This window comes from Vicugna pacos, chromosome 19 (genome assembly GCF_048564905.1).
Source record: "Vicugna pacos chromosome 19, VicPac4, whole genome shotgun sequence".
NCBI lineage: Eukaryota > Metazoa > Chordata > Mammalia > Artiodactyla > Camelidae > Vicugna > Vicugna pacos.
In genome coordinates, this window is record NC_133005.1 from 24,271,251 (window position 1) to 24,285,271 (window position 14,021).

Below are 14,021 nucleotides of genomic sequence, written 5' to 3' on the forward strand. Positions count from 1 at the left end.
AATCTTGAGTTCAGTGTGGTGTAGGTTTTTTGTTTTTGTTTTTAGGTGGAAACAGGTAAAAAGTGAGAGGTTTGGTTTTGTGGCTTTGCTAAGCAGATGAGCTTAGTGAGGTGCACCTTCCTCCTCAAGGGCGAGTCTTGCAGGACACACAGGGACCGGGGCGTCTGTACATGTAAACAGTACACTTTCACTGAGTCCAAAATTAGGAGCAAAAATACAAAGGTTCACATTGGTCTTAGGTAGATACAGGCGAAAAAGGGCTGAGCTGTTTAGCTCATAAACAACAAAAACAAAGTTTCTAAAGCACCACTAAATTATATAAAAATCAGACCATGGACGGATTGAAACTGGTATTCTGGTGAAATACTTTACTATCTTGTAAAAAGTTTTACAAAAAATTACAAATTAAAAGTATCAACCCTCTGAGTTCAAAGCAGCATTTTGAAAATGAACTGGTAGTTAATCCTATAACCACCCCTGGAGTCATAAGTGGCCCTTGGGAATAGGGATGGCTGGGTTCCACCTGTTTGTAATCCTCTAAAACCCTCTAGCCCCCTGCCTGCCTTCCTCCCCCTCCACACTGTCCTTGGGTATAAACTGTCTGAGTGGCGACGGTAAGATGAATCTCAGATGGGTTCACCCTTACTGGTCTACCAGATGATCCACCACTAAGACCAGGTTCCCATTTCTCCTCTGTTCCGACCCTTCTCGTGGGATTCACCCCCTGCGAAGACTTGGGAATTGTACTCTTCTCTTGCATTACCTTTTAAACCTGGGATCCCACGTGATTAATTTGTGCCCTGAGGCCCTCCATAAAAACTCTAAATGGCTGTGGGGCAGGGCTCTGGACACTCCCTTTGGGAGAAGGCAGTCCCTGGGGCGAGTGGGACGGCAGCAAGCTAGGTTCAGCAGAACCAGCTCTTTGGTGCTCTCCAAGTCAGGAGGAGAGGGACGGGGTTGAAGCTGCATCTCTTAAAACAAAAGCAAAACTGAACAAGTTCCCTGACCAAACTAGCTAATGGAATCCTGTTTCCACACCGTGACTTGCTCCTGATTCTGCCACCACCAGGGCTTCACGTGCAGCTTCACTAGGAAGGAGCCCCCCTCCCCAAGAGGCAGGACGGACGGGATGGGATCCACCATCCTGGAGAGGCTCTGGGAGCCCCCGGGGACCTTCACCACTAGCATTCACTTCCCTTCTCTTGGAAACACACCGAACCTACACCCTTACCGCAGTGCTAAGGCCGGCTGAAGGTGGTCAGTTAGGACAAGCTTGACTCAGAAAAACGCGGCTTCAAACTGTAGCTTATACTGATCTTCAGGTCTAATCCCTTGTGGGGGCTGGGTGGCAGGAGCCCCTTCCCCAGTCTTTCTTACTCCTGTCTGTTAGAAAAGCAAACCGTTTGTGCCTGGCCTGGGTACTGCCTCCAGGAGGAGAAATGACTTGTTAAGCAATTGGTATCGAGAATTCTAAGGCGGCGATTGTCTCTGCCAGTTTTCAACATTAAGATTTTCACAAATTGCCTGGGGTAACACTTTGCAAAAGATCTACTGATTACTTTGTAGTATTGTTCACACACAAAAATAAATATTTACACAAATTCAAACGTCTGGGATTAGTACTGAGCAGGTGGGGGCCGGACACGTGGACGGCGGGGGTAGGGAGAGGCCTCGGGCACTGGAGCTTGTGCTGTGCTAAGGGTGGGTCTTGGGGTCCTGGCCCTGGCTGGAGGCCTGGGGACTGGTCAGATGGAAGGCAGAGGTGGTGTGGCTGGGTGGGGTGCTGGAGGCCACTTGAGAGAGTAAAGACCACTCTCAACCTCTAGGGCCTGGAAGCAAGCAGTGGGCGGGGCACCCCACCCTTCAGAGCTTCTGGATCCGAGATGGTGAGGCGTCCACCCCGGAGGCCGCCCCCTCCCCGCCCCTCCTGAGGGTGGTCTGCCTCAGTGCCAGGAGGCAGCTGGCTGCAGAAAAGCTGGTTTGGGAAGAGGTGCCTGCTTTGCGGTCAAGTGGCTCTCAATCTAAGGTCCACCTGGCTCCCCTGGGACCTCTTTGCTCTGAGGGAGGAAAGGCAACAGAGGGCTTCTGCCAGCTCTGGGCAGGGGCGGGCAGCAGAGAGCTGCTGTCATGGCTACGGAGTGTTGCATGGAGAGGCCCCGTGGGCCTTGTGAGGTCTGGGCAAGTCCCTGGTTTTAGCAGCACTGGTAGGTATTGCACTGAGCAAGAGGAAGTGCCTACTGGGGAGGAAGGAAACCAGGCCAGCCTTTTCTTTTTGCCCTTTCTCACACTCCAGGGTTTATGGGTTTCTTCCAGGATTGGCCCCTTCAGAAGGGCTGGTCCTAGGAGAACCCAAGTGGCTTCTCCACTTCTGCTAATCATCCCTTTACTCCAACCACAGTGGGAGGAGACCGGGAGCTGCAGTCCACTGGGAGCTCACAGCTGCCTTTCCTGTTCCATGGTTGCCTGACAGCCAGGACTCACCCTGGAAGAAACGGGCCCTTCCCGGCAGGTGTCCGAGGGGCCCGGACCTGGCTCCCTGGGGACAAGGTGAGGGCGAGGGCCCTGCTGACCGGCTGCTGTCTCCCAGCACTCTGTCCTGTCAAACACCGAGGCTGGGGAGGGCAAGCTGCTGCTCACGAGGGCCAAGGTCCTCTCTGGGCTCCAGCTCCTGGCCTCCCACCTGGACTTACCTCCCAGGAGACACACAGTGTGAGGGAGCTGGGAGACAGCCGCTCAGAACAGGCTCAGGACACATCCTGGAGAAAGCCCACGCTGGAGCGTGAGGTAGAATACAGGTGACCATGTGACTGGGGCATCTGGAATGGGGGTGGGGGAGCCGTTTGTTTGTCTTTGCTCTGCAGCGGGTGTGGGTGAGGCCCTCCTGCCTGCCGGTGCTGGACATTCAGAGGGCAGCCAGCCCAGTGCCCCCAACAGCCCCCCGCCCTGCCGGCCCGCAGCCCGCGCCAGTGTAGTGATATGGAATGTTAGGTCACAGGGACACATCCTTCTGATCAGACAGACACAGACTGGCAATCTGTACAAACACAAAAGAATCCATTTTCAGAAAAATAAATTACTAAGGGGAGAGGAAGAAAGGGTCCACTTTGTTTTTCTCAATAAATATGCAATTCTGCTCACCTAAGACTTGAAAGGTAATTATCTGGGGGTGGGATTCTAACATCAGGGTCCACGAAGATGATTCTAAATAGAGCTGCGGCCCCAGCGCCTTGTTGGGGGAGCCCCAGCCCTTCCAAAGCTGCCCCGTTGGCCTCTTCCAAGCAGGTCAGAGCACCTGTGTGGTGAGATTCCAAAAAAAAGTGTCCTTGTGCCCAGAGTCTCAGGCGCTTGGAGTGTGGCTAGAAACAGCTCTTCTGGATCCACCTCTTTCAAAACACAAAAAGTACCAACTGGTGAGGCGGGAAGCCGGTCCGGGGCTGGGAGGGCCTCCTTCCCTAGGGTAGTGCACTCCAGGTGCCGCGGGGTCAGTTCTGCTGTAAAATGAGGTTTTCCAGTTCATCTGCCGAGCGCAGCAGAAAGGCAGCAGACTCCCGGTAGCCGGCGATGAGCTGCCGCACAGCACTGATCTCCGTGGGGCTGAGCTGAGCGGTGGGCATGGTCCGGCTGGTGCTGTTGCTGGAGGGCGTGGGCGTGGGCGTGGTGGAGGTGGTGGAGGCCCCGCCTTTCATGCTGAGGTCTGTGGGCCCTGCGGAGAGGGAGAGGGAGGGTGAGGAGGGGAGCGGACACCTCAAGTGGCACCCTTCACATTATCCTGGGGGCCTCAAGCCCTAACTGTTGTACCCCTGGTGCCTAGAAGGGGGCCTGGTTCCAGCAGATGAGGTGTGGGGTTCTCCATTAACCCTCAGAGTTATCCTGCAAGGAAGGGGACATTATTGTCATTTGTGACAGGTGGCAGCAGCTGAGGCCTGGAGGTGAAGACGTCTGCCTGAGATCACGCTGCACACGTGCTCACACTACTCTGCAGGCAGGGTGAGGAGCGACGAGGGGCCAATCTTTGGCCTCAGGGGGAGAAGGACTCTGACCCCAGCTCCCTGGCACTCATCACACCTCAGATGCTTTCTGAGAACCGTCAGGCCCCCCTCGCTTTGGTCTCCAGGTGAGGAGGAGGCCTTGAGACAAAGAAACTCCCTGACTCTCCTTAATGTAGTGAGCAGAGCACTGAAGGGAAACTGACAGTTTGTGCAAACCAGGTGAGAGAGGCTGTGGGTGGGCCCGGGGGGCGGCACTCCTAAGTGTGCTACTCCACCCCCACGAGCCGGCTGCCATGGGAGATGGTGTTTAAGATGCCACCAGTAGGTGGGGACTCGATGCCCCCAAGAGGGACGGGTGTGTGGAAGGCCCTGGGGTCCCAAGTGGAAACACAGAAAGCCAGGAAAAGAAGCACCTGTGGATGCTGCGACAAGGAAGGAGCTTCTCACCCACTGGGGGAGAGCAAGAAAGAGGCCAGCTGCCCTGCTTGGTTGGCTATGGGACAGAGGCAGGGGCTGAAGCAGCCAGACCAACCACCTCTCACAGGAGAGGGACTAGAGGGGCAGGTGGAGGAAGGTGAGGGGAGTGCTAAGCTCTTCCTAACGGGCCATGGCACCTCAAATCCCCCTGACTCGGAAAGTGTCCAAGTGAGGTGGAAGGTTAATGCTGCTGGGAGAGAGAGGGGTGGGTGTACGGGGGGCAGACAGGTTAGGACAGGACCCAGAGGTGCTGTCTAGAGAAATCACCTCCCCTTAGTGCTTGAACTGTAGCAGCAAAGAGGGAGCTGAAGTCTTACTGAACCGTTCTCGGGGTGTGTGCTGGGGCCCCCAGGCTGGCTCCTCTCTGCCTTTCCTGAACAGCTCCACGGGGTGGGCCATGGCCTTGGGGCCAGGCGAGCCCGACTGCCACTCCCAGGCACAAACTCCTGTTGCTGAAGACATCCAGACCGGAAGCAACATCTTGGGAGAAATGGTGGAAACTTGACCACTGCTGAAAAGGAAGCTGGTGCAGCCCCTCAAATGGGGAAGGAAGTTAGAGTCTAAGATGGGGTAGTTTGTTACATGGGGTTATTTCCTCTCTAACCAGAGAATGTGGATGTCAAGCAGGAGGCCCAGTCATGGGAAGTCTGTTCAAATGAAATGCAGGAGGAAGGACTAGGGCTACGAATTGCTGGAAACAGCAGCCAAGCAGGTGGCCGTCTCCCACACTGGTGGCTGCTGGGATAGGCTGGGAGCAGGGGCGCTTCTGCTCGCTCCGGGTCCCCTCCGCACACTGCCTGGGATGGCAGAGCAATGCTGGAGCTGCCTGCTCTAGTTGGCATGAGCTGGCCCTGGGCTTTCTCTCTTTCCTCTGTCCACTCCCAAGCCTTGTCCGCTCCAATTCTGTGCTCAGAGGTATCCCTGTCTCTCCCCCGGGGCTACAGTTATAGGCAGATGCCCAGGTGGCCGACTGGTTGCTAGAGGGGCAGGAGCGGCACGGACTGCCCAGCACCCCAGGCAAGACAGGCAGAGCCCGAGTCTTTCTGGGCAGATGTGCGTTTCCAAACCCACCCATGAGGAGCTCTAAGCCACAAATATGGCCGCCCAGCCAAGGGCTGCTGCTGCGAGGGCAGTGGGACTGGGACCACCTGTGGTGTTCTTCCCACTGCTGGAGTCAAACCCAGTGCTCCCAGGACACGCCCTGCCCCAGGCGAGGAGGTCAGGAGCAGATCTCTGCCTCTGTGATCTCACTACCCACCTCGAAGGAACCAGAAGACTGAGGCACAAGAGCACAGCCAGTGGCCTTCCTTGCAGCCTCTTGGGCAAGTGTGAAGAGGGCGGGGAGGGCAGCAGACCCAGCGCCCTCGAGAGAGGCTGGTGCTGCCCCGGCAGCTGCACCCGAGACAGGCCCTGCTGCGTGGCACCAGGTGGGGCTTATCACCATCTCCCACCTCCTGGGAAGGACATGCCTGGTGCACAACCCGGGACTCTCACTTCCCTGCCCTGGCACCTGTCTCCAGACACACTCTGACCGGGTCCCCACTCAGCAGGGCTGTCTAGACAGTGCTGCTTCCTGGGGGGATGCAGCCTGCCTGGGGCAGCCATTCTACCCCTCACTGCAGCTGGCCACTCTGGCCTCAGCCTCAGGGATTAGGGCCAGGCAGCCTCTTATTTTAGGTTAAGAGGCATTAGGAAGGGATGAGAAGTTAAGCCCAGGCAGGAATCTTCCAGGCACCCGCACACCCTTCCTGGTGGTGGGGGCAAGGTGAGCGGAGGGTGCCTGGGCTTTCCGCCATGGGGAGGGAATGGCCCTCTCCCTCGCTGCCCAGGGATGGTGAGGGGTCTCCTGCAGCCAAGGACAAGGGATTGAGAGGAATCCTCAGGCGTGTTCAGCCAAGACCTAGAACCAGGATTCCTGGCCTGAAGGCAGCACCTTCCTCTAATCCACTCCTCAAGCAGCAACTTGCTATCACCCTCAGCATGACCCCCCTCGCCCTGCTCCTGCTTCTGCCTCTCGTCCTGTCCATTAAAACTCACCACAAGGACAGACAGCACAATTCACAGCCTACTTGGCTTAAAACCTACCTGTGTCTCCCACTGCCCACAGAACAAAATCCAAATGCCTGGCCCAAGAGACCCTGGTGTCACCCCTATCCATCCCCTACGGCTCCCTAAGGCCATCGGGCTGCTCTCCACCAGTGGAAGCCACTCTAACCCTGCCACACCCACCACCCCAGCCTCTGTATGAAAGGGCCTGAGGCCCCACTCAGGGCAGCACCTAACTCCATGGGGAGGATTGTATCTTTCGGGGACTTTTCTCCAATATTGGTTTGTGTCCTGTCTGCATCAGAGTCACAGGGAGAACCTGGGTAATCACCAGCTCATGAGGGTAGAGTTGGGGGACAGATGGCTAACCATCACCCCAGGTGACCTACATGGGGCCCCAAAGAGCAGGGAGGGGCAGGGCTGAGGCCCTGCACCCAAGTGAAAGAATCTTCATCTCACACGTGAGGTCGTGAGCTGTGACCTGGAGATGGAGGTGCCCAGAGTCCCTTGGCAGGCTGCCCAGCGCCAGATCCTGGCTCTGCCACCAACTCTGTGGACCTGGGCCATTGAGAGACTTGGTCATTGTGGTAAGATGGGGTTGTGAAGAGGCTCAACTTAGGTAAACAGCAGGGCCTTGGCCGGGACTCTGCTTGTGGTGACCCTGGGGTTGGGGGCAGAGGGGACTAGGGAGAGGCCCAGCCAGCCTCCTAAGAAGCAAGGAAGGAGTGATAGGCTGTTTGTTTTAACCAGCTAGTTTTCCTTGCCTTCCAATCTAAGGACTGGCTAAGACAAGATGATGAGATAGGGTGGGTCCTTATGCCGCAGAGGGTCACTGTCCCCAGCCTCTGCTGCCCTACCTGCCCCGCCCCTTTCCCAAAGCTGTGGTGCAGACACAGCCAGATGTTGGTCAGGGAGCCAGAGCCTGGGTCTCCCACACTCACCGTTACTGTGATTTCCTGTTTGGAGGGAGGCAGGGGGCTGCAGGTTGCTGCCCAAGGCCCCATAACTGCGGTAACTGTAGTTGAGGCCACCGTTGACGTAGACAGGGTCCTGGGAGTAGGAGGAGGCTGGCAGTGAGTAGGTGGAGTGGGTGATGGCTGCGGAGTCCCGGGAGTGCTGCTTGTCCAGGGCTATGGGCTCGTCCTGCAGACAGGAGGGAGGCGTTGTGGAACCACAGAGGCAGTAAGCCCTGACCCCTGTCCCTGGATGGGGGGTGGATGGAGGCTATGGCCCCAGATCTGCTGGGACCCAGTGTTGTGCCCTGTGGGACTCTGCCTGTCCCCCTGGTTGCCTTACCCAGGGCCTCCCCACAGCCCCCCATCAGCTCATCTCTCCTTAGGGCAGATTTCATCTGTTCTTGCCCCTCTGGAAACCTTCTCAGGGCTCGGGGTGAAGTCCAGACTCCCATCCTAGGTCTGCAGGGCCTTTGTGTCCAGGCTCCTCCGACTTCCACACCTGCCTCCCAGCACTTCCCCGAGGTAGCTCCATCACTGTCTGAGGACGGTCCTTCCCGTTCCCTCTGCACCAGGGGCCCATGCTACCTGCCCTGCAGGAAGTCTGGGGACCCCCTCCCACCCCCGCTGGCCTGGGAGTGGGCCGGCAGGGGCTGGCAGCGAGCAGGCACCTGAGAGGACTGGTAGATCTCCAGGCGCATCCTTTTGGCTGCTTTTCTTGTCTCGCTCTCACAGGCAGCTGCCAGGATGTTTTCTGCCATGGCCGAGGTCAGGTGGGGTGGTGTGGGTCTGGTCTGCAGGCAGAACGAGGATGGAGCCAGTGTTGGGGTGTGCAGAGACCCTGCCCTAGCGGTGGGCGTGGCAGGGCTGGGGTTGGGGCTTGGTGCTGTTATCTGCAGAGCTGTGTGATCTTTCTGGGCCTCAGTTCCCTCCTCTGTGAACCAGGGACCGCAATGCCTGCTTCCAGGGGTAGTGGGAAGGCTGTGGGTAAAGCATCTGGCTGGGAGGACACCCGAGGGCCCTGGGGCTGGTGGGTCAGCGGGCCAGGGTTGGGGGGCCTACCATCTCCATGCCGTTCTTCTTCATGCGCCGGCAGGACTTGAGGTACGTGCGGATGCGCTTGCGGGCCCGCTCCTGGAACTCAGGGAACTGCCGGCTGCACGACTCGATGATGGCCTGGATCTTCTCCTTGGGCTGCTTGGAGATGGGCACCATGCGGTCCAGGTTCTCGTCCACGAAGAGACGCACGAACATCTGCGGGAGACACAGGCTGTGGGCAGGCCGGCCGGGCTGTGGCCCCCAACCCGTCCCCATCCCTTGCTGGTGCTTACATTGAAGGCCTTAAGGCGCTCTGGGTCCATGCCTTCAGAGTCATTCATTTTGTCATTGTCCTCATGGTCGTCGTGGTCATCATCATCGTCATCTGCGGTGGGGGCCCGGCCCACCGTCAGGTCCTCAGGACAGCCACTGACTTCGGTTTTGATGGAGTCGTAGCTCCCCGAGCTGTACGGTGGGGACTGAGAGAGGGCGAGGGGCGGAGGGTCAGACCAGGCTCTCAGATGGGCCATGGGCAGTGTGGGGACCGGGATGGCGAGCATACCCAGCTGCCACATGAGCCAGGGCTGTGAGGCCCTGAGCAAGTCACTTCCCTACCTGCACCTGTGACTTGGGGAGAGCACCCGACCCTGGGTGGGGGGTAGGAAGGGCTGTCTGTGATAGTGCAAGCAGAGGCCTGGCACCTCAGAGGAACTCTGTGGAGGGGGTGGCACCCACACCAGGACTTGCCTCATCGTGCGAGGGAAAGGCAGATACAGAAAGAGTTCCCACCCCCAGGCAGCCTCTCCTGGCTGCCAAGATCTGTTCTGGCTTCAGGGTTTTCCTCCCTGGTCCCCAAGGGGCTGCAACTTTGAGTTGACAACTGAGCTGTCACGAAAGCAGCGAGTGTGCTGTCTGCTGGGGACAAGTAACAGATGGGCTGGGAGAGAACCAGCCAGGGAGACAGGGCCATCAGGCAGAGTGCATCCCCGCAGCTCCCGGCGTGGGCTTCTCCCGTCTGCCGCCACCCCCCGAAGTCACACTCGATGAGCGTGTGTGTAGACGGGAGGAGAGCGAACCTGGCCCAGCCTGCCGGGCAGTCCCCCTGTCCTACAGCAGAGAAGTGACCCACCCCAGTAGGCCCTCCTGGAACTAGCCCCTTCCCCAGTTTCTCCTTGAAATGCGCTTCCCTCGTCTCTCCCCTGCTTTCTTCATCTTTTTCACCCTCCGTGGCTCAGTTTCCACCCTGTCTCCTGCCTGCCACATGTGCTCTGGGAAGGCTGAGGACCACTGTCATTTGCCTTTTAGAAAACTGACAGCTTTGGCGAGTCCTGACTTCACTCGGTGGGACCCTGGCCAGCAGCATCCTGGATACACGGTCTCTGCCCTCAAGGAGGTGGGCAGCCAGCAGGCAGTCAGGCCCAGGAAACAAAGAACCGCAAGGCAGACCCTACGGGTGGCCACATAGGGGCCCAGACAGTAATACACAGCTCTTGCTGATGAACAAAGACATGAAGATGGACACTGCCTGGCGCCTGTTCCCGCAGTGGCCGCCACCACCAGCTTCCATGTAATCACACCCACTGGGGTTGACTCTTCCAGGTCCCCTGGCCTCGTGCCCATCTCTTGATCCACACTGACTCTGAGAGTGCAGGGACACCCAGGTCCTCTGGCCTCCCACTGGGCTGTGTCAGACACAGACGCCTTGGACAAGTCCCCTTCCCAGGCACTCCCCGCCAACCCTCTGCCGGTGTCAGAGGGGACAGCCGAGCTGCTGGTGGCACTCAGGCTTCCATCTCACTTCTTGGTCCATGTGGGTAGCCTGACGCCACCGTGGCAAACCCACCCTCTCCAGCTCTTTGCTGTGGCAGCAGCTATACCTGCACCACGGGCTCGGTCAAAGAGGGAACACAGCGCACTGGCCAGTACCTACCCTGCAGCCTGGGCTCAGACACACAGTGACAATCACACACCTGTCATTTGTGTAGAAGCTTCCCATGAGACATGCCATCGAAGGCCAGCACTGGCACCCACCCCACCCCTTCTGCAGAAGAGAAAACAGGCCCTGGGAGGGGAAGAAACCTGGGCAGGGGTCCATGGCTGGAGCCCAGGAGAGTAGGGCTCTGAGAAGGCATCTCAGGCCCCCAGACCCAGCAGGAGAAAACCGGCCAGGAAAGCTGCTGTGCCCCGTGCTGCTCTGCACCTGCAGGAAGCCTTAGAGGCCAAGAGGCGGCTTGCAGAAGCCAGAGGGGGAAGTGGCCCGAGTGCCAAATGGTGTGGTATCTGCCCACCCACCCTCACCCCCATCAGCTTAGTCTATTGAGTTTTGCACATCCACATCCCACGGGCCTCAAAGGCCTCACCCTTTTCTTGCACCATCTGTAAAACGGGGCAGGCATGCAGAGTAGCCAGGAAACGTGAGGCCCAGACTTCTGTGCTGGATGTGGCCACTTGCTGTTGTCCTTCAGAGCAGACTGCTCTGGAGGTGGAAGGACCAGGCCGCACATCACCCACCACCTCGGCCACAGCAGGGCCATAACCCCACTTTACAGATGGGGACGTGGGCTCAGAGAAGTGAGGGCCTTGCTCGAGGTCACACACTGACTGACTGACTGGTCTCCCAGAGCCTCCCCAAGAAAATGACGGCATACCAGCTACAGCCACCGCCCTGACTTAGTGTCACAACTCCGGGTACATGTGATATCATTTCAACCTCACACAACCCTGACATGTACAGGAGCAGCAGAGGCTCACAGCTCAGGTGGGCCTGTGGCCCGCAGCCCCACACACCTCGGGGGTGGTCTTCACCCCGTACTTGACGCGGCTCCGCAGTCCATCGGCGCCGCAGCCATCTGAGGGGTAGGAGGGCGTGCCGAGCGCCGAGCCCTGCGGGAGCTTGTCACACAGGTTGATGGGCTGATCCTCGGCGGTGGTGGTGAAGTCCATGGGAGCCACGGTGCCGTTGCCATTCATCTCGGGGAAGGTGGGGTCACCCTGCGTGCTGCTGGAGGTGGACGGGTTCAGGGTGGAGGAGCCATTGCCGCTGCCGCTCTCGGAGGAGGAGTCGTCTGGAATGAAAGGTCTGGGTATGAGGCCCCATCCCAGCATCCACTGTCCTCTAGGACCCCCAGGTACTGTGGCCACGGCAGCTGCAGGGAGTACTTGCCCCGTGCTGTCCTCAAGAACATCCGTGGGCAGGAGGTGAACGCTGCTGTCCCCACGAGGCGCCAAGAGGCTCTCCTTGCCCCAGACTGAGGTGGGGGCAGGGTCTCTCTGCCAGAAACCGGGGCCATCAGGAGTGGAGCAGCCAGGGGGTGTACAGGATGTGGTGGTCTCCTGCGCTCCACGCCCATAAATGCCACACCCTGCTTCAATGGCCTGAGAACAAGTGGCTGTGGTCCTAAGTCTGAGCCGCCTGCTGCCTGCCAGAGGTCCTCCAACATGCCAGGGGCTGCATGGGGCCTGACCAGCACCCTCCTCTTCCTCCGGCTCACCGCTGCCTTGCCCCTTCACACCTTCTCCCCACAGGACCCCCTCTCCCCAGCAGGCCCTGGAATTTCTCCATCCTCTGCCTGAGGAGGGAGGGATGGCTCCATTGTGACATCTTCAGCCCAGTTAGTCACTCCCTCCAGCAAGGAGGGGGCCAATCCTGGCAGACACAGATCTGCCCTCTGTGTGTGGCCATGTGGCACTGGACACCCAGAGCCGGGGCTGCAGGGTCTGGGGTCTGCAGCCCCTGCACCTCAGTGGGCCATCTGTGCTTTCTAGAGATGACAGCCTAACAAAGCTCTGTGGAGGGCGCCCCCTGCTGCAGAGAGCACAGCATTGCCTGGGAGATCCAGCAGGACAAACTTTAACCACCCGGCTACAGATTTCAGATAAATTCCAGGCCCCTTTCCCCGACCCTGCCCAAGACTCCTGCTTGATCAGGTGAGAAGGCAGAGGCTGAAGCTACACTCAAGCTCCCGGGATCACAGTCAGGTGAACATCGCGTGGTTCCTGGTCGCGCCCAGGTGCCAGAGCTGTTCTGCACCTGCAACCAGGGCCGGTGGGGGAGGGGCGGTCACAGTGAGCCCTGACCGCATCCCAGGCCACCCCTTCCCCCAGCCAGGGTCGTGAACGACCCCACCCCCACCCTCCAGCCGGCAGATTATGAAGATTTAGTCCCTGGTGCTGGGCACTGGGCACGCGCGCCTCCGGAGCGTCCCCATGGCGACCGAGCGGCTCTAGCGCCCCAACCAATCGCTGGCCTCCTGGTTGCCCAGGGGCGGGGCCGGGCTGCCCATCAAACAGCCAGGGCCCAGGGCAGAGGGGGATGGGAAAGGCCTCAACACAGTGGTACCCCTCCCCCTTGGCTGCCGCAGGTCCCCTGGGCCAGGCTGCCCCTGCTTCTCCTCTTCCTCTGGGCAGCCACTGCTCTCTCCAATCTCCTGCAGGGCAGCTCCAGACTCTACTCAAAGCCGCCCCACAGATTCCCATCCCTACCCCGCACCCAGCTACACCGCAGAATCCCCAGGCCGGCGGCAGGCTGGAAGCTCCTTCTCAATCACAGACGGGTCTGGTTTCCTTCTGGCAGTATCTCCACCGACCAATCTAGACATTTGTGGAATGAATAAATTACACAGCAGTAGTTCCTGAGCACCTACTGCGTGCTGGCCCTGTCCCAGGCTGAGAAAGTAGTGACTACAACCAAGATGCCAGCCCTCCTGTGGGGACAGATGCACACTACTGGAACACATGTAAAGTGAATGGGCCACTACCTTGCCAAACCACACTCACCCCCCCACCCCATCCAGCCTTCTTGGCTCCTCCCTCTTCAGCACCCCAGCTCCCCTGGTCACCTGTCTCCCCTTCAGGCTTTCCCAGTACCAGCCTCAACACCATTACCATGTTCCCCACAGCCTGCCCCAGAAGAGTCTGCACTCTGGCCAGGTGTGTTTTGGGCCCTTGGTCCTCTGCAGCCTCCCCCAGCCCAGATCTCACATACTGGCCATTGCTGAACCTCACATCTCCAGGCCTCTGCTTGGGCTCTGCTGTCTGCTTGCCATGTTGCTTCCAGCTCAGTAAATTTCACTCCACCTTCAAGGCCTGGCTCAACCTTCTCAGAGCGGGCTTCCTTCCTCTGCTGTCCCTGGGAGGACGTACTCACAGCCCTGACACCAGCCTGATGCCTGACCTTCCGAGGGATACTTCATGCCTCCTTCACTGGCTCAGGGTTGGTCCTGAGAGCTGCCCACCTCCCACCAGGGCCAGACCTGTTGCCGAAGAAGCCCTGACACCCAGGGCCCAGGAGGCTTTGCAGGAGAGCTGGAACTGAAGGGCAAGGACTGACACCCATCCTGGCCGACCGAGCTCCTATGAGCACTGGCTTGTGCCCACAGCCCACTATGCAGGTGTGACTTCACACCCTGGCACCACCCCCAAAAGGTCACTTACTTGACCTCAGAGGGCCTTGTCTTCCTCCTCTGGAAGGAGGGGTTGCTAGGCAGGTCACCTCACACCTGGCACAGAGGGAGCCAGC

General features: G+C 58.9%; 1 protein-coding gene and 1 long non-coding RNA gene across 9 annotated transcripts in view; one reads left to right on the top strand and one right to left on the bottom strand.

Annotated features, from left to right (window-relative positions):
* Positions 1 to 3,032: 3,032 nt before the first annotated feature.
* The window catches only part of NOL4L (nucleolar protein 4 like), a 117,743-nt gene continuing 106,754 nt past the window's right edge, over positions 3,033 to 14,021 (bottom strand). For all 8 annotated transcript variants that reach the window (XM_072944014.1, XM_072944013.1, XM_072944012.1 and 5 more), the window contains 6 exons: positions 11,291 to 11,568; positions 8,797 to 8,982; positions 8,528 to 8,719; positions 8,137 to 8,259; positions 7,454 to 7,655; positions 3,033 to 3,703 (listed from right to left, as the gene is read on the bottom strand). In XM_072944014.1, the coding sequence (XP_072800115.1) occupies positions 3,483 to 3,703; positions 7,454 to 7,655; positions 8,137 to 8,259; positions 8,528 to 8,719; positions 8,797 to 8,982; positions 11,291 to 11,568 (1,202 nt within the window). In that variant the 3' untranslated portion in view covers positions 3,033 to 3,482. The remainder of the gene's footprint in view (positions 3,704 to 7,453; positions 7,656 to 8,136; positions 8,260 to 8,527; positions 8,720 to 8,796; positions 8,983 to 11,290; positions 11,569 to 14,021) is intronic.
* On the top strand, positions 12,148 to 13,141 carry LOC140687410 (uncharacterized). The gene is made up of 2 exons (XR_012061689.1): positions 12,148 to 12,430; positions 12,937 to 13,141. It is a non-coding gene; the product is annotated as an uncharacterized lncRNA (long non-coding RNA).